Source organism: Mus caroli, unplaced genomic scaffold (genome assembly GCF_978045245.1).
Source record: "Mus caroli unplaced genomic scaffold, Mus_caroli_1 scaffold_3, whole genome shotgun sequence".
NCBI classification, from domain to species: domain Eukaryota; kingdom Metazoa; phylum Chordata; class Mammalia; order Rodentia; family Muridae; genus Mus; species Mus caroli.
The window spans coordinates 56,471,301-56,491,349 of NW_028227258.1; the positions used below are offsets into that span (position 1 = coordinate 56,471,301).

At 39.3% G+C, this 20,049-nt stretch overlaps 1 protein-coding gene across 2 annotated transcripts in view; it reads left to right on the forward strand.

Moving 5' to 3' along the window:
* Magi3 (membrane associated guanylate kinase, WW and PDZ domain containing 3) overlaps positions 1-20,049 on the forward strand; it is a 188,537-nt gene that overhangs the window by 146,742 nt on the left and 21,746 nt on the right. For both annotated transcript variants that reach the window (XM_085835602.1, XM_085835603.1), the window contains exons 8-14: positions 50-144; positions 2,233-2,421; positions 5,494-6,099; positions 7,703-7,734; positions 9,865-10,021; positions 12,994-13,085; positions 17,616-17,808. In XM_085835602.1, the coding sequence (XP_085691728.1) occupies positions 50-144; positions 2,233-2,421; positions 5,494-6,099; positions 7,703-7,734; positions 9,865-10,021; positions 12,994-13,085; positions 17,616-17,808 (1,364 nt within the window). The remainder of the gene's footprint in view (positions 1-49; positions 145-2,232; positions 2,422-5,493; positions 6,100-7,702; positions 7,735-9,864; positions 10,022-12,993; positions 13,086-17,615; positions 17,809-20,049) is intronic.

Below are 20,049 nucleotides of genomic sequence, written 5' to 3' on the forward strand. Positions count from 1 at the left end.
AGAACTCTTTCATCTAAACCTGAACTGCACCTTTCTCTATATTTTACAGTCACCTCAACCAGAAAACTCAGTTTGAAAATCCAGTGGAAGAAGCCAAGAGGAAAAAGCAGTTAGGACAGGCTGAAATTCATTCTGCAAAAACAGGTAGAACTTATTTGTTCATTTTAGTAAAATGTAAAATATTTATGGTGAGTTAATGAAAATGAAATTGAACCTTTTATTACTAAATCTTTGAAGTTCAACAAAGAATGTTTTACCTCTGTAAAAGATGTAATCTTTTTTACAAAATAATCTGAGCATTGTGAAAATACTAAGATGTTTGTCATGACTAAATAAAAAATACGAAATTGTGAATTTGAGGTTTGATTTTAACAATTAAGTTGTTTCTTTGTGTTTGAAGCAGGCTCAGTATTAGCTCTCTAGTTCATTATAGCTTCAGAACTAACTACTTAAGTCAAATATGTAGATTTAATCTTCAAGATTCTCCACCAGCCAATAGTAATCAGTGCTAAGTAAATCTACCAGACCATTTCCCTATTTTATTGGCGTTATGCTCCCTTGTCTTCTTGCTTCCTTTTGTTTCATAGCCAAGTATCTCTGCTTATGTTGTAGAATACAGTATGACCTTTTGTCTGTGAGAAATAGAGTTCGTTCTTCTAGTTTCTCTTCAAAGCATAGGTGCTTTCCTTAAGCTTTACATGTAGTTTAGTAGACATGTTCAGTTTAATAGATATTTTTGAGCACTTCTCATATGTCCCATGCTTCACTAGTCACTATATGTTCAAAAATATTTAAATCAGTCCCTATCCCCAGGAATTCATAATCTGGTAGATAATGGTCATAATATGTCATGAGATGTGTCATTTGGAATAGTGGTTAAATGTGCTAGCTAAGGAGCAGGCATGAATCTCACTATGGAACCTTGATTAAGTTCCCTAAAATCTTTATTCCTCTGTTTTCTCATCTAAGAATAAGAATAATGCCCTCCTCTGGATCTCAGGACATTGAAGGTATCTCAGGAGGAGGGTACTTTTATGTTTGTGTGTGCATACGTAGATATAAAGTGCTTATAGTAGGATTTGCTATGTGGTGATCAATAAATGATAACTTTCACCTTGATAAATGAGTATGGAGTCACCTGTTATCTGATGAGAGTACATTCCAAGACTACCAGTAGATGCCTAAAGTTGTATAGAACATTAAACCTTACATAAACTGTTTTCCTGTGGATACATATCTCTGATAAATTTAACCTTTGCAAAAGACAGTTTTAAATTTTATGTGCATGTATGTCTGTACAGCACATATGTGCAGTGCCCACAGAGGTTGAAGAGGGTGTTGGGTCCTCTAGAACTGGAGTTACTGTGAGCCATCATGTGGGTCCTGGCAAGTAAACCCAGGTCCTCTTCAAGAGTACCTAGTGCTCGTAACCACCGAGCCATCTCTCTCTAGCCCCTAACCTTTTCACCTAATGGGAAGCCTTTACAATTTCTGTTTGATATTTCTGAATCACACTACTCTTGTGCCTTGGTGCTATCTTTAAGGAAAGCAAGGATTACTTGGATATAGGTACTGTGATGCCACAAGAGTTGATCTGAAAACCAAATGGCCACTAAGCAGCTGCCAAATGGTAGTGTCTACAGCAGAGATTCCTGGATGAAATGGTAGTGTCTACAGCAGAGATTCCTGGATGAAATGGTAGTGTCTACAGCAGAGATTCCTGGATGAAATGGTAGTGTCTACAGCAGAGATTCCTGGATGAAAGGATGAGTTGTGTACCAGACGAAATGAGCCAAGGTAGCACAAGATTTCACCACACCTCTCAGAGCAGGATACAACGTAAACGTTATAGTTTACTTCCATTTAATATTTTCAGAATTCATCTAACTGTAAATAACTGAAACTACAGAAAGCATAGCTGAATGAAGGGAAGCTACTTACTGTAGTGAAGTCTGGTGAGAGAAAGTACAGAGATGGCAGTGAAGCAGAGAGAAAGTGGGTGACAGGAAATCTTAAAAGATATTATTGACAAGTACCTCCCTCCCTGCCCCAAGGATTGAGTTTGTTAACTTAAATTCTAACTGTTCTGTACCTTCAGAGTTTCTGAGATTTCCTTTCCTTTAGGGTTTTTTTTTAATTGTTATTTTTACTTAGGTTATACAAACATTAAAGATTGACTGTATACAGTTTATTCAGTATAATTTTTGTAAATCTGATTCTTATTTTGACCAGATGTGGAAAGAGCACACTTTACTCGGGACCCATCCCAACTTAAAGGTATACTTGTTCGAGCATCGCTGAAAAAAAGCACCATGGGCTTTGGCTTTACCATTATTGGTGGAGATAGGCCTGATGAATTTCTACAAGTAAAAAATGTGCTCAAAGATGGTCCTGCCGCTCAGGATGGGAAAATTGCACCAGGTAAAAAGGTTGTCAGAATGACTAAAAGAGTAGTGATACACTAACAAAATTAGAGCAAGGAGGGGGGTGTGAGAATAAACTATATCATTGAAACTTCACATTCCTGTATTAAAATAGTTTATGCTCTAATTAAATACATTGCTAGTTTGAAGGTAGGCTGTTTTTATAATATGAAACTGTTAGAGAAAACATTTCTTATTAACATTTGGTTTTGTATAATTTTTAGATAATACTGCAGTTATAAGAAACAATATTTGATAATCATCTCAGAAGATTATGTGATTGTTTGACATAGAGTATTTTAAAAGAGTTTTTGTAGGTATATTGATATTTTCCTGCATATATGTATGTGTTCTATGTATGTACTTGAGATCTAAAGAAACCAGATAAGGCCAATAGATCCCTTGAGAATGGAGTTAGAGATGGCTGTGAGCTGCCATGTGTGTGCTGGAAATTCAACCTGGGTCCTTTGGGAGAGCAGCCAGGACTCTTAAGAGCTGATGCTGGGGCCTAGCAAACACAGAAGTAGATGCTCACAGTCAGCTATTGGATGGATCACAGGGTCCCCAATGGAGGAGCTAGAGAAAGTACCCAAGGAGCTAAAGGGGTCTGCAACCCTATAGGTGGAACAACAATATGAACTAACCAGTACCTCCCAGAGCTTGTGTCTCTAGCTGCATATGTATCAGAAGATGGCCTAGTCAGCCATCATTGGAAAGAGAGGCCCATTGGTCTTGCAAAAACTTTATATGCCTCAGTACAGGGGAATGCCAGGGCCAAAAAGTGGGAGTGGGGGGGAGGGTATGGGGGACTTTTGGGATAGCATTGGAAATGTAAATGAAGAAAATACCTAATTTAAAAAAAAAAAAAAAAGAGCTGAGCCATCTCTCCAGCCCCAACTTTGTAACATTTTTTTCAACACCATGTGTCCTAATTTTTGGAAGCCTCAGTGAAACAAGAACAAATTAAAGCACTTTTATTTGTCAGTAAGCTTTTAAATAACTATATGAAATAAAAGCAAATAGATGAGATAATGAAGTTTTATTTTATTTTGTTGTTGGAGAACTGATTTCAAAAGTCAAGGTGCTGCTTTAAAAAATTGCCAACTGTTAAAATTCCGTGAAATTATTCTATAAAATGAGCATAATATAAAGGAGGAAGAGAAAATTAAATCTTATAAGAATTAATTGATCTTACCTTCCAGTATGTCAAATATATAGTCATTGCTTACCTTGATTTTGTTGTTGCTGCTGCTTTCGCTATTTGAAATCAAACTAACAATAACAAACAAAAAACCAAAAGCAAAATCTACAGAAACAATCCTAAAGTAAAATAGGTGATGATCTAATGTCATTCTAATCTCCCTATTTCTTAAAAATCAGAATGAGCCGGGCGTGGTGGCGCACGCCTTTAATCCCAGCACTCGGGAGGCAGAGGCAGGCGGATTTCTGAGTTCGAGGCCAGCCTGGTCTACAAAGTGAGTTCCAGGACATCCAGGGCTATACAGAGAAACCCTGCCTCGAAAAAACGAAAAAAAAAAAATTAGAATGAATTTAAGAGTCATTTAAGGATAACATGTTTGTACTAGTAGCCAGTAATTTTCTTGTGTATGCTAAATACCCATACTTTCCTGAGTTTTGAATAGCCACTTAGTAATGACTCAGAAAGTACATTAACAATTATAATAAAACTTGGAGGGTTTTTAAATTATAGACTTGAATTTTGAGATTATAACACTTGATATTAAGATAATTAATAATTTGACATTTAGGGGATGTCTCAGTGGTTAAAAGCGCTTGCTGGCCTTTCAGCTGAGAACTGTCTGTAACTCCAGCTTTAGGGAACCCAACACCCTGTCCTGTCCTCTGTCTGTACTGCACACACGTGACATATACATTGACACAGACACACACTCAGAACAAATAAATGAGAATATTAAAACAAATCTGTCTTTAAATGTATTAATTTTATTTTTTTTTAAAGATTTATTTATTTATTTATTATATGTAAGTACACACCAGAAGAGGGCGTCAGATCATTACGGATGGTTGTGAGCCACCATGTGGTTGCTGGGATTTGAACTCCGGACCTTTGGAAGAGCTAAGAGCTATCGGGTGCTCTTACCCACTGAGCCATCTCACCAGCCCGTATTCATTTTATGTATATGAGTATACTGTGTCTTATTTTTTATTAATCATTCCATTCATTTACATTTCAAATGATATCCCCCTTCCCGGTCACCCCTCCACAAACCCCTCATTCTATCCCCCTTCTTCCCCCTCCCCTTTGCCTCTCTGAGAGTGCTCCTTTGCCCACTCCCACCTCACCCCTCTATCATCTGCCTTCGTTGGGGCATCAAGTCTCCACAGGACCAAGGGCCTCCCCTCCCAGTGATGTCAGATAAGGCCATCCTCCGCTACATATGTATCTGGAGCCATGGGCCCCTCCATGTGTGCTTGGTTGGTGGTTTAGTCTCTGGGAGCTCTGGGGGTTCTGGTTAGTTGATACTGTTCTTCTTCCTATGGAGTTGTAATCCCCTTCAGCTCCTTCATTCCTTCCCCTAGCTCTTCCATTGGGGTTTCCAGGTTCAGTCCATGGTTGGCTGCATCTATATTGGTCAGGTGCTGGTAGAACCTCTAGGTAGACAGGATTCTGTCTGCAAGCACATCTTGGCATCAGCAATAGTGTCACGGTTTGGTGCCAGAAGAGGGCATCAGCTCATTTTATAGTTGTTCATGAGTCACCATGTGGGTACCGGGAATTGAACTCAGGACTTCTAGAGTCCAGACAGTAGCAGTACTCTTAACTGCTGAGCCATCTCTCCAGCCCCTAAAAATAAATCTTAAAAGATGCAGATATTTGTGTGTGTGTGTGTGTGTGTGTGTGTGTGTATTTTAGAGCACAGTCATAACATAGCAAATGCATATACTGTAAATCTCTTTTCAACAGTTACGAACAATTAGAGTTTCAGAATTCAAATGTAGTTTCAGATCTTGTTTTTTCCCTTTCCCCCAACAGAAAGATTAACTTGTTTGGTGGTTTTAATATTTTAACATGATTATATTTTATCAGGTGATGTTATTGTAGACATCAATGGCAACTGTGTCCTTGGTCACACCCATGCAGATGTTGTCCAGATGTTTCAACTGGTACCTGTCAACCAGTATGTCAACCTTACTTTATGCCGTGGTTATCCACTTCCTGATGACAGTGAAGATCCTGTTGTGGACATTGTTGCTGCTACCCCTGTCATCAATGGACAATCTTTAACAAAGGGAGAGACATGCATGAATACTCAGGATTTTAAACTGGGAGCAATGGTTTTGGATCAGAATGGAAAATCAGGACAAATCTTGGCCAGTGATCGTCTCAATGGTCCATCTGAGTCAAGTGAGCAGAGGGCATCTCTGGCATCATCAGGCAGCTCACAGCCTGAACTAGTGACTATCCCTCTGATTAAGGGCCCCAAAGGCTTTGGGTTTGCAATTGCTGACAGCCCAACTGGACAGAAGGTGAAAATGATATTGGATAGCCAGTGGTGTCAAGGCCTTCAAAAAGGGGATATCATCAAAGAAATTTACCATCAGAATGTGCAGAATTTAACACATCTCCAAGTCGTAGAAGTCCTAAAGCAGTTCCCAGTAGGTGCAGATGTTCCATTACTTATCTTAAGAGGAGGTGAGTAACACGCGAGGATGACTCTCACACCAAGCATCACCCTCCCTACAGGCCGGGCAGATTTCCCTGGCAGTTAGCGTGCATTGTCCTTGGGGCTCTGTCTGCATGTTTCAGCAGCAGTGTATTTTTTAGCTCTGTGTGTTGGCTATTGGTGGTTTCATTCATGTCCATTATGAATATAATTTCTTCCCCATGATAGACTTTTTAAAATTTGATTTATAATTTTAATGATTAGAGAAAATCATGATACTATGTTATTTCAAATAAATACATCCTCTTAATTTCATTCTCTCTGTTGATAACAATAATAGAAATTGACTTTTTAGCCTGTACTACACTAGAGGTTTGGAATGCTAACATATTCATGTATGAGTAAAACATCTGGGAGGTGTTAACCTGACCAGTATTTTAAGTTCTATGATCTGCCTGTATGTGTTAATTAAACCTCACAATGCTTATGTGAAAAAATGTGAAGTTTTTCATTTTTCAAGATTATCAACTGACATGAATTTTTCCTAGACATTATGAATCTAATTCTAAGGACTAACTACAAAGTTGTATTTCAATAGACTTTCTTAAGTCCATGCCATCGAGTGACTAGTGTTTTAGGCTTTCTTCTTTATCACCCTGATTCTTAGTTTTTATATTTGAGGTACAAAATGACTTTACATCTTAGGAGATGTTTTCATTATTCTCATTTCTTTGACCCCTTTTGGTGTTTTTTCCAAGTGATATATAGTACAGTATTCTGAGAGCCAGGTTAAAAAGCATCTTTGTTATGGAGCTGACAAATGATTCAGTAGGGTTCAGATATGGGCAAGCCAGGCAACCCATGCATACCTGTAACCCTAGCTCAGAACAGGGTGGAGAAGGAAGGATCATGGGGGCTTACTGACTTTCAGCCTACCTGAGAAAATATGAGCCTTGGGTTCAGGTAGACACCCTGCCTCTGCCTCAAGGGAACAGGCAGAGTGTGGTAGAGGAAGACATTCAGTAACCTCTTCTGGCCTCCATGTGTGCACATTACTAACAGTCCTGTCTTCATGTCATAAAGTGGGTAATTGAAAACCCTTTTTAAACTTCCTTTTAGTTTGTTTCAGAAGAACCAGAAGAAGTAGCTAAAGCAGATGGCAAGCTGAGGTGTACACACACACATACTCACATATACACACATACTCACATATACACATACACACTCACATATACACATGCACACATACACATACATATACACATATACATACACAGTCACACACACTCACATACACATACACACACACTCAAAATAAATGAACAAACAGATATTTAAAGGAAATATCTTTGTAAGTGCTTGAGAGTTTTCTAACAAATATAATACAGAGGCCATGGTTTGATATTGGATGGTTGATGTCAGTGTTCTGTCTCTCTGCGTACTGTTTCTGTGATTTAAGGAACCTCAACTATTATTAAATGGTTTTCACATTTATGCCTCTGGAGATAATAGTTGTTTAATGCCTGACACATTGTTGATACTAGATAGAATTGAACTTTCATCATAGATATTAATAATGTTTGGTCTAGGAACATTTTCTGTTTTTAAATTTTGGTTTTGTTTTAATCTTAGGTCCTTGTTCACCAACCAAAACTGCCAAAACGGTGAGTAATATGGTGGTCCTCCAGTGTTTTTCTCACACCCTGAAAGAACTGCCTCCTTTCTTCTGGAGAGCAGCTCCTTGCTATGAAAATGGCTGGGAGAAGTCAGAAAGGTATATTGCCCTAGACTTAGATCAGAAACGCCAGGTATTGATAGGAAACTCCCTTTGCAGGCTGTGCTGGCCTGGTGATGGCTGGCTACTGGAAGAGCACTTAGAAGCCCAGGCTACCAGTGGTCCTACCTATTCTCCAAAGTCATAAAGTGGGCAGTGGAAGAACCAGTGTAATCATCCTTTTAGTTTGTTACAGAGGAGCCAGGGAAGAAGTAGCTGATTATCAAGACAGATGCCAAGCCATTAACACATCTCCTTGCTGGTGTCCAAGGAAACCACACACTAGTTGATCATAATTTCATGGAGGTTGTAAATCCCCAGACTTAGATGATCCTAAATTTAAAACTAAGCAAAACTTTCCAAAATAATTGTTGTCTTCTGAGCTAAATCTTCTTGTATCAAGTGATAAGACTAATGGATCTAAAACTGTGTCTTCTTTGTTATTCCTTTGAATAACTGAAAAACCTACTTACAGATCCAGATAGAGAAAATAGACATTAAAATGGTTGTGTCCAAATAGCACAATCATTGTAGAAGAAACTCTACCAGGCTTAACATACATTTGTGGATACACACATGGATATAATGACAGTTATACTTAAAACCTCAGCTTAGTTAATGCTTTGTCCTACTGGGAATAGAAAGATGGTTTCTATGAAAAGTCTTAGGTTTTTAAAGGAAAGATGACATAGTATTAAATACGTTAATTCCCTCCAACACACTAAGTCTGCAAAAGTTTCTGTTGAATGGATCAGGGCATGCAGGGTGGGACTTGGAGGGCAGTTATCATTTAGGGTTTGCTTTTTTATGGGCTCTCTGTACCATTTAGTTCAGCATGAATAGAAGTTCTTTCTGTCCAGTCAGTTAAGATTGCACTGTATTTTCTGCATTCCTCGCCTTCCTCTAGCAACCATTTTAGTTCTGTGTTTCATGGTAAGTTCCCTTGCAGCTATGGTGACACTGAAGACAATGATGGAAGGCTCTAGTGACCTTTAGGGATGCTGACAGAATCCTAGAACATGTGGGGGAAGGGGAGGTGGCTCTGTCACCTTGCTGCTATCTCACTGAGTCTGGGTCAGTGAGGGGTTCTTTACGGCACAACACTTGGGAATGATTCACCTTTCAGTACTCCTGTATAAGCTGATGCCCCTGCATTCTTGTCGGTGCTCATTATTATATATGCCTGTGACTCTTCTCGCAACAAAGAATCAGGAGGGCAGAGTTGATCTCAAACTCTCATTTTAGGCTAGTTTTGAAATTTTTATTTGAATTTGTTATTAAAGAACTCACTTTGGAGCCAGTGAGATAGCTCAGTGATTAAAGGTTCTTGCTCTGCCACCCTGACAACCTGAGTTGGATGAAAAATCCTACAGGGGAAGGAGAGAACTGACTTCCTGAAAGGAGTCCTCTGACCTTGCTCTGCACACCCACACTCACACACCACAAATCATGATGAGAGCAATGATGATGATGATAAAGAGAATAAAGAAATAACTGCCTGACTGTTTTGGGAAAGCTGTATTTGTATTTTGCTTTTCCTTTTCTGACTGGCCAAAATGGGTGTTTTCCAAGATTGTTTTGCATTGGCCAGTAAAGGTTTAGTCATATATCAGGAGGTATAACACTCCCAACCCAGTTTCTTCAAAAGAATATTATCTTAAACATCATCACTGGGAATTAAAGTTAGTGAGTGGGAGGTGGCTACCTTCTATTTAATTATCTTCATCTCCAAATCTTTTTGTGTCTTGGTGGTGAAGGAAAGGGTAAGACCGCTTAAACATAAAACCAGAGCCCTCCAGTTGAATCATTATAGACTCTTTAAATAATGTAAGTAACTATGTTTTAACCACATAGAGATAGCTGTGTAAGTGAGTCTGTGGGCATACAACCAGTCTTCTGTAACTTTGCCATCTATACAACTCTGCTTAGTTAACACCCACAGTTTACACCATGGTTCTGTAAAATAACCAACCATCTTATTGTTAAAATACTAAGTAAGACCCTTTTATTTCTATTTCAGAAAACAGATACAAAAGAAAATTCAGGAAGTTTGGAGACTATAAATGAGCCTATTCCCCAGCCGATGCCTTTTCCACCCAGCATAATCAGATCAGGATCCCCGAAATTGGATCCTTCTGAAGTCTACCTGAAATCTAAGACTTTATATGAAGATAAACGTAAGTAGTTGTGAACTATTTCAGGGGAGTGTGTAACAAGATCAATTTGCATTATTTTAACATTGGAACCCTTGTCTCACCCTCTACAAGCATATTGAGATATTATTCCTTCAATCCCATGTTAGTGTGATCCTGAGCCTTTACTGAATATGTTCAATATTCATTCCTTTTCTTCAAAACCATAAATTAAGTACAAGCTGTCCGCTAGATACAATGTTAGGTCCATTGCAATATAGAGAAAAATAATTATCTGCACCTACAATTTTTTTTATTCACTTTACATCCATCTCTCACCCCTCCTCCCTCTCACCCTCTCTCACAATCCTTCCTCTCATCCCCCATCCCTTCTCTTCTAAGCAGGTAAGGGGCCCCCTAGGTATCCCTCCACCCTGGCACATCAAGTCTCTGTGGGGCTAGACACATCCTCTCCCAGTGAGGCCAGACAAGGCAGCTCAGCTAGAAGAACATATCCCACTGACTGGTAACAGCTTTTGGGATAAATCCAGTCCAGTTGTTCAGGACCCATGTGAAGACCAAGCTGCACATCTGCTACATAATGCATGTAGAAATTTTATTAATTCCAAACTGAGCAAACAAACTTGTGATGGAATAAGCGTATATGGCACAAGCAGAGTGGCACAGCGGACGTGTGCTTGGCTCAGCCATGAGGATGGGGTTCAGAACAGGTGCATAGAGCCTAGCAGGGACAGAGTAGAAAGATACACTGGGTACAGTGGGATGCAGAGTAAGCAACAGCAAGTTTATCAGCATGGAAGGTACGTAGCACCAGGCAGTGCCTTATACAGGAAGCACACATAGCCTTCAAGGATGAGATGTTATGAAGAAGACAAAGGGAGGAGTACTGTACACTGGCTTCCTTGGCCTGTGATCTGCAGTATGGCTACAATTGGCAGGAAAGCCAGAGGAAGAGTACAACAGATCATGGACAGGAGAAAAGGAAGCTGAAGGGTGAATGAAAGAGAAGCACAGAATGCACTTAGCTGTCGGGAGAGAGTGCTAGTCGTATGTGTTAGAAAGATGTTTCTGGCTGGAGGATGGAGGAGGATCAGTCTGGTAAGTAAGAGGAAACCACAGCAGACTTCTTAAAGGAGGCAACTAGGAGAAGAAAAAGTATACAATTAAGAAGTATCCCTTTTACAGAGAGAGTTCCAGGACAGCCAGGGCTATAAAGAGAAACCCTGTCTTGAAAAACCAAAAAAAAAAAAAGTATCCCTTTACACTAATTTAGTTACTGATAAATCTTTTCTGAAGTAAAGCTTTAGATTTATTTAGGCTTGATTTTTTAAAAATTTACTTGTTTTTAAGAAATAGAGAAGGGAGTGGGAGTTGTGATTGGGATGTAAAGTGAGTAAAAGAAATAAATTACTAGGAAAAATGTACTGCATTGTAAAAGGAATACACAAGTGGAAATAGTATATGTAACTGACTTCATTGTAGGTAGCTAGTTTTGCATCTTCATCTTGGTACCTGCCTACCATGTTCAGAAAGAAGAGGACCAGGGCTGGAGAGGTGGCTCAGTGGTTAAGAGCATCGACTGCTCTTCCAGAGATCCTGAGTTCAAATCCCAGCAACCACAGAGTGGCTGACAACCATCTGTAATGGGATCTGATGCCCTCTTCTGGTGCCTGAAGACAGCTACAGTGTCCTCATATACATAAAATAAATAAACCTTAAATAACAAATGCAAACCAGCCAATTTGTTTAAAAAAAAAAAAACAAAACAAAACAGAGAGGAGAGGAGCAAACCAGCTGCAAGCCTAGCAAAGGAATGATTTAAACTATGATGTGTAGAGCCCTTCTTCAGGCTGTCCATTCATTCTCTGATATATTTTACTATTGCTGTGAACTGTGCACTGACTGTGGGCCCACTGTAAAAATGAGTTTGACTCACGGATTCTCCTCCTTTCCTTTTTAAAATTTAGTTTATTATTACTGTGTGTATATGTGTGTAACGTGTATGAGTACATGCATGCCACAAGCACATGTAGGTGTAGAGGTCGGAGAACAACTCTGTGAGGCTGGTAGTCTCCTTCACCCCTTCCACTTCTTGTCCATAGTCATAGCAAGGGACCCACAAAGCCACATTGTGAGCCTGACTCATCTAATTCCAGTGCTTTATCTGCTGGGGTTTGGTGTGTTGTTGTTGCTGCTGGCAGACGGACCTACAACCGTGCTCCTCATTTGTGTTGGGCACATGTTTCACCACTTAGCCAACCACCTCTACCCTAATGTTCCATGATTCTGGTAGGAAGTATTCATCCAAAGAGATTGCTTCTAAAGAATTACCAGGAAATTGCCCTACACCATATTTCACTTGCTTTTTATGTAGTTTCTTGGCAGTTTATCTATTTTTTCTTCTTCTTAGTAAATTCATCTTTCTTATGAATAAAGCTAACATTTTCCTAGAGACAAAATCTTAGACCTAAAATTGACTTTTCTGAATAAATATTCTCAATGCATCTAGCTCCTTAGGGACAAGATTGTGGGGGGCAGGCCTGGCATCTGGGGAGTCAAGCTGGGGTTTAAATCTTAGTTCTGCCAGTTATTGGAAGACATCAGGTGAGTTATTCAGGCCCTTAGTTTACCCATCTAGAAAATAGGGCCATTAGGAGATACACACCTGTTTCTCTTTTTCTTTAAAAATATGAACATTTTACATATTTAGGTTAAGTAAAGAGCTCATATTAAATAGTTTTTCTTAGACAAATCTATTTGCTTACGAGTAGAAATAAGGCATTTTATGGGCTCTCTTTTCCTAGTATTTAAAGTACCCTGCTCAAATGTTAACTTAAATCATTTGCATCTCAGCTAAGCTCTCACGTATATTTTCACATATCAGGTGTTCTGAGATTATAGTTTTTGAATGCTCTATAATAGTTTTCTATCAAATATTGAGCTTTATTTTAATCCTTTTAAAATAAATTATATTTACATATTCTTATTTTCCTTAGCACCAAACACCAAAGATCTGGATGTCTTTCTTCGGAAACAAGAATCAGGGTTTGGCTTCAGGGTGCTAGGAGGAGATGGACCTGACCAGTCTGTAAGTGCACACTGTGGGATAGTGATGGTCCTGGAGTTGTTTGTTGTTTGGTTTGGTTTGGTTTGGCTTGGTTTGGTTTGAGGTTTGGGGTTTTGAAACAGTGCCACATGTGGCCTCTCTAGCCTGGAACTCCCTGTGTAGACCAGGCTGGATTCAGAGTCACAGAGAGCATCCTGCCACTGCCTCCCTTTCTGGAATTAAATGTGTGACCATCACATCCAGCCCACTGCTCTAGTTAATATTCTTGAATGGAGATTTGGTGGAATATAGTTTGTGTTAGTTACTTTTTATTACTGTGATAAGGCACCATGATCAAGGCAACTGAGAAGGAAGAATTGGTTTGGCATATGGTTCCCAAGGGAGGCATGAAGGCATGGAGCAGGTACCAGTGCAAGAAACTGAGAGATCACATTTCCACCTACATGTAAGAAGCACAGACTGAACTGGAAGTGGGGCATGGCTATACATTCTCAGAACCCACTCCCAGCATGCACTTCATATTGTAAAGCTCCATTTTCCTGAAGCGTGACATCACTAGGGACCAAGTGTTCAGAAAACTAGGCCTGTGGGAGACATGGCTCATCAGACCACTGCGTTGGGAATTTTTGTTTTGTTTCCCTGCCCCCCCCCTTAAGTTTAGTGGTGGCCTTTCTCTACACAAAGGATAAACAGGCTGAGAAAGAAATTAGGGAAACAACACCCTTCACAATAGTTACAAATAATGTAAAATACCTTGGTGTGACTCTAACTAAGAAAGTGAGAGATCTGTATGATAAGAACTTCAAGTCTCTGGAGAAAAAAATCAAAGTCTCTGAAGAAAGAAATCAAAGAAGATCTCAGAAGATGGAAAGATCTCCCATGCTCATGGACTGGCAGGATCAATACAGTAAAAATGGCTATCTTGCTGAAAGCAATCTACAGATTCAATGCAATCCCCATCAAAAGTCCAACTCAATTTTCCACTGAGTTAGAAAGGGCAATTTGCAAATTCATCTGGAATAACAAAAAACCTCAGATAGCAAAAACTCTTCTCAATGATAAAAGAACCTCTGGTGGAATCAGCATGCCTGACCTAAAGCTGTACTACAAAACAATTGTGATAAAAACTGCATGGTACTGGTACAGCGACAGACAAGTAGACCAATGGACTAGAACTGAAGACCCAGAAATGAACCCACACACCTATGGTCACTTGATCTTTGACAAGGGAGCTAAAACCATCCAGTGGAAAAAAGACAGCATTTTCAACAAATGGTGTTGGCAGAACTGGAAGTTATCATGTAGAGGAATGCGAATTGATCCATTCCTATCTCCTTGTACTAAGGTCAAGTCTAAGTGGATCAAGGAACTCCACATAAAACCAGAGACAGTGAAACTTATAGAGTAGAAAGCCTATAAGTGGGGAAAAGCCTCGGAGATATGGGCACAGGGGAAAAATTCCTGAACAGAACAGCAATGGCTTGTGCTGTAAGATCGAGAAATGACAAATGGGATCTCATAAAATTGCAAAGCTTCTATAAGGCAAAAGACACTGTCAATAAGACAAAAGGCCACCAACAGATTAGGAAAGGATCTTTACCTATCCTAAATCAGATAGGGGACTAATATCCAATATATATAAAGAACTCAAGAAGGTGGACTCCAGAAAATCAAATAACCCTATTTAAAAATGGGGTACAGAGCTAAACAAAGAATTCTCAACTGAGGAATACCGAATGGCTGAGAAGCACCTGAAAAAATGTTCAACATCCTTAATCATCAGGGAAATGCAAATCAAAATGACCCTGAGATTCCACTTCACACCAGTCAGAATGGCTAAGATCAAAAATTCAGGTGACAGCAGATGCTGGCGAGGATGTGGAAAAAGAGGAACACTCCTCCATTGTTGGTGGGATTGCAAGCTTGTACAACCACTCTGGAAATCAGTCTGGGGGTTCCTCAGAAAATTGGACATAGTACTACCGGAGGATCCCGCAATACCTCTCCTAGGCATATATATCCACAAGATGTTCCAACTGGTAAGAAGGACACATGCTCCACTATGTTCATAGCAGCCTTATTTATAATAGCCAGAAGCTAGAAAGAACCCAGATGTCCCTCAACAGAGGAATGGATACATTAAATGTGGTACGTTTACACAATGGAGTACTACTCAGCTATTAAAAAGAATGAATTTATGAAATTCTTCAGCAAATGGATGGATCTGGAGGATATCATCCTGAGTGGGGTAACACAATCACAAAAGAACTCACATGATATGTACTCACTGATAAGCGGATATTAGCCCAGAAACTCAGAATATCCAAGATACAGTTTGCAATAAACATGAAACTCAAGAAGAAGGAAGACCAAAGTGTGGATACTTCACTCCTTCTTAGAATGGGGAACAAAATACCCATGGAAGGAGTTACAGAGACAAAGTTTGGAGCTGAGATGGAAGGAAATACCATCCAGAGACTGCCCCACCCCAGGATCCATCCCATATACACCCACCAAACCCAGATACTATTGCATATGCCAGAAAGATTTTGCTGACAGGACCCTGATATAGCTCTCTCTTGTGAGGCTAGGTCAATGCCTAGCAAACACAGAAGTGGATGCTCACAGTCATCTATTGGATGGAACATGGGGCCCCTAATGAAGGAGCTAGAGAAAGTACCCAAGGAGCTAAAGGGGTCTGTAACCCTATAGAAGGAACAACAATATAAACTAACCAGTACCCCCAGAGCTGTGTTTCTAGTTGCATATGTAGCAGAGGATGGCCTAGTCAGCCACCAATGGGAGGAGAGGGCCTTGGTATTGCAAAGATCATATGCCCCAGTACAGGGGAATGCCAGGGCCAGGAAGCAGGAGTGGGTGGGTTAGGGAGCAGGGACAGGGGAGGGTATAAGGGCTTTTGGGATAGCATTTGAAATGTAAATGAAGAAAATATCTAATAAAAAATGCCTTAAAAAATTCTACTGGGTTTTTTCCTTTAATAAATAATTTTATTGACATGAATACCATGTTCCTATGTCTGTCGTTGTCTCCTAAATTAACGTAGTATGGCACAAGCTTAAAAACCATACATTAACAGATCTCTTGAGTTCTAGGCCAGCCTGGTCTATAGAGTGAGTTCCAGGACAGCCAAGCTATGGAGAGAAACCCTGTCTCAGAAAAACAAACAAACAAAAAACAACAACCAAACAAACATCATAAATTTAAAACTTGAGTTTTTAGCTCTAAACTTAATATCAACTAATTTCCTTCTGTTCTTTGTAAGTAAACAAAGCTTATTTGGAGCTGGAATTGTAGCTCAGTGATAGATCTGTATGTGTCTAGCAGGCACAGGTCTCTGATTTTGATTCCTAGATTCAGAGAAAATGCTTATTTGAACTAAATCTGCCTGCCTTTATTAGACAGAGTGTAAGGCATTTTCCTTATCTCAGAACCCCATAGTCCAATGTCTGCCTTCCCACAGTCGCTAGTCTTCAGACTACTCCATAGAAAGTTGGCATGGTGCCTATTGTGTTCTTGTTGGCTCTGGCATTAGCAAAATATAAAATAATGCAAATTCTAGAAGATGCAAGGGTTGTATTTATAAAGCATTTAAAGTCCAGAATTTGATGTGGAGTGATTTATAAAACAAACACAGTGCGTTTTGGTTTTATATTTTGCCTTAGTGTTGAGTGTCAGGGAAGTAGTACAATCTAGAGAACATTTATATTTGTTATATATAATATAGAAGTCCTGCTTTGTTACTCCTAGAAATTTAGTCCTTTAAATATGAAAGTTCTATTCTGAGTTCTGTATCATATTTATAGCATCTAAATGTTATAATTAATAATATAGCTTACAATGACATTGATCATTGGAGACATAGAGCTTAAGGCCCATTGCTCTTCACAGAGCAAATGTCAGATACTTTGGTTTTGATAGCATATGAATTTTGTATTGCTTTCTATTTTATCGATAGTCACAATGTTCACTTAGACAATTTAAGAATTTGTCTTCAATCACTTGTAAACAACCTTTCTCTTTTAAGCATCAAGGTTAGTAGTTCTAAAAATACCATAAAATTACAGGGTTCTAATTGCTGGAGAACAGAATGAACTGGGTCTAGCAGGCATGAGACTCTAATACCTCTATGTGCCCTCTGATATTTTAGGGACAAGAAACATTACTCGCTTATATAGCCCAAACTTGTATTATTGACCATGGTATATATGGGAGAATCATAAGAATGACCCTGATGGCTGTGAACAATGTGTAGAACATCTTTCTCTTCAGTTTTTTCTTTTTAGGCATGTCTGTTTGTTTTGTTACATTGTAGTGATGGAGAAGTTGGGGGTGCTTTGTATTTTCTTGGACTCAACGCTGGGGCTCTAGAATTACACAACACAGTGTGGGTATTTGAAGTACCACTTTAAAGAATATGTACTTTCTGAAATACCACCTTTCTGAAGTATGCCTTTTCATAGATTAGTTCTTTAGCTCTTCAGCTGATCTTAGTGAATGGTATAGACCAATCTATATTGTGCTATCTTACAGATATATATTGGGGCCATCATTCCCCTGGGAGCAGCTGAAAAAGACGGTAGGCTCCGTGCTGCTGATGAATTGATGTGTATTGATGGGATTCCTGTTAAAGGAAAATCACACAAGCAAGTATTAGACTTAATGACTACTGCTGCTCGAAATGGACACGTGCTGCTAACTGTCAGGAGGAAGATCTTCTATGGAGGTAGGTAAAGCTTTTTCAGCACTCAAAGTTAGGAATCCACTTGCTCTGGTTTTATAGGGTGTTCTACAATATTCAACAGTATATATGCTGACACTTTGGGGATAATTCAGAGCCAATTGCAGAAAGCTTTGTAGTGTAAAAGATCCAGAAATAGATTTCCAAAGTAGAAATAAATTTTGGTCTGCTACATTATCATATAAATCAATTTTACTAATATATTACTGTAAATGGGAGTATCAGTTTAAATTTTTTAATATAAATAAAGTTATTTTATCATATTAAGATAGCCCCTACCTGAATATATCAAAAAGCTTAATTGTGATAAAATCCCAAATATTCATATATAGTAGAATGTTTTCTTTAGAAAATTTTGGTACAGGGCCAGGAAAGATAACTTAGCCAGTAAATTCTTACCCTTATAGGCATGAGGTCCTGTGTTTGTTCTATCTCCATAACCCCATAAAAAGCCAAACATGGTGCTATGACTATTGGCGCCATCCTATTGCTGGGGAGGCAGAGAGGGGAAATCACTAGGGCTTGCTGGCAAGCCAGTCTAGCCTAGTTGGTTAGCTCCAGGCCAGTGAGAGACCTTGACATACAGAGTCTCCATTTGTGCCCATGCCAATGCCAATACACATGCATATGTACTAAAAAAGCAAGTTCTGATGTAATATAATTTAATATTTTTGGTGCTCATTATGTATTATATGCATCAGTTATTTCCTTTGCACCCCCAGACTCTATAGTGTAATTATTACCATGTGCAGTCATTGACAGAAAGGTTTACAGGCAGGAAGTAATGGATCTAGGTTTAAAACTTTTAATTGCAGAGCCCACTATCTAAATAAACCATGACAATAGAATATGAACACATCTTATAGTTTCTTTCTTTCTTTTTTTTTTTTTTCAAGACAGGGTTTTTCTGTGTAGCCCTGGCTGTCCTGTAGACAGGACAAGGCTGGCCTTGAACTCAGAAATCTGCCTGCCTCTGCCTCCCAAGTGCTGAAATTAAAGGTGTGTGCCACCACACCCTGCTTGATCTTATAGTTTCTTATCAACACCTTTGTGAATACTGAATAGGGTGATTTTTTTTTTTAAAGCAGGGTAGCCCTGGCTGTCCTGGAACTCACTATGTAGACCAGGCTAGCCTACACAGAGATCTGTTCTCCTGTGCAACCATGACCTGCTGAATAGGATTTTATAAGTGAATTCTTGCTCTGAAAGAGAGAGGGAGAGGGAGGGAGAGTACGCGCTAGTTTAGTGTTGTGAGCTGTCCAGTTTAGTAGCACAAGAAATTAAGCCTTAAGAAGAGATGAATTTTGATCTACTTACTGTCATCTATCACTGTGGTATCTAGGAAAAAGTCTGCCTGACAAGTCGATATCAGTAAAGGGTAATTAACTTGAGCACTATTGGTATTGGTATCACTTGCCCACTTTTGTTTGGTATTGGGGATCAAACCTCATGCTGAACACGTGTTAACTCCCTGGTCCATTCCCGAGCTAGATTGCAGCAATGTGACAAAAGGCCTGCCAGTGCAGCTTCATGTAGATCTTCATGCGGTGTTGCTGCTTCACGTTGGTTGTGCTGGGTCAGTAAAAACCTGAAAAGTATCCCAGGGAATGTGCCATGGAAATTTCTAGTTATTTGTTATTATTAGAGACCGAGGTAATTCATTCCAGTAGGAAAAGAGCCCTTACCCTTGGTTTCTCAGTAGTAACTGGATGTTGGTATACTATAGATTCTAACCGATAGTCTTCAAAAATGTGCCTGTGTGCTCATGTCTCTAGTGGGAGGCATGTGCACAGAGAGGACAATCTTGAGGGTGAGGGGTTATTCCTAAAGCATCATCTACTTTTGTTTTTCTCAGAATATTTCTTTGGCCTGGAACTTTCTTACAGACTAGGCTGGCAAGCCCCAGGAATCTGTCTGTCTCTGCCTCCCCAGCATGGCTCAGACACTTTACTAACTGAGCTCTTTTCTTAGGAGCTAAAATATTCTTAACATCGAGCAAATATAGAGCTAAAGGAACTTTATACATGTGTCTTTAAGTAATGTAGGATTCTTAGTGATGTCTGACCAGGTTGTCCCAGAAAAAAGCCTTTCCCTGTTTTTGTTTGTTTTCCAAGTCAATTAAAGCTCCCATTTGACTCTGTAATTCTTATATATCATTGAAAAGCAACAAAAGGGTATAGGCTAACTGCCCTTTGTAGGGGATTCCATGTGACTTTATATCCAGAA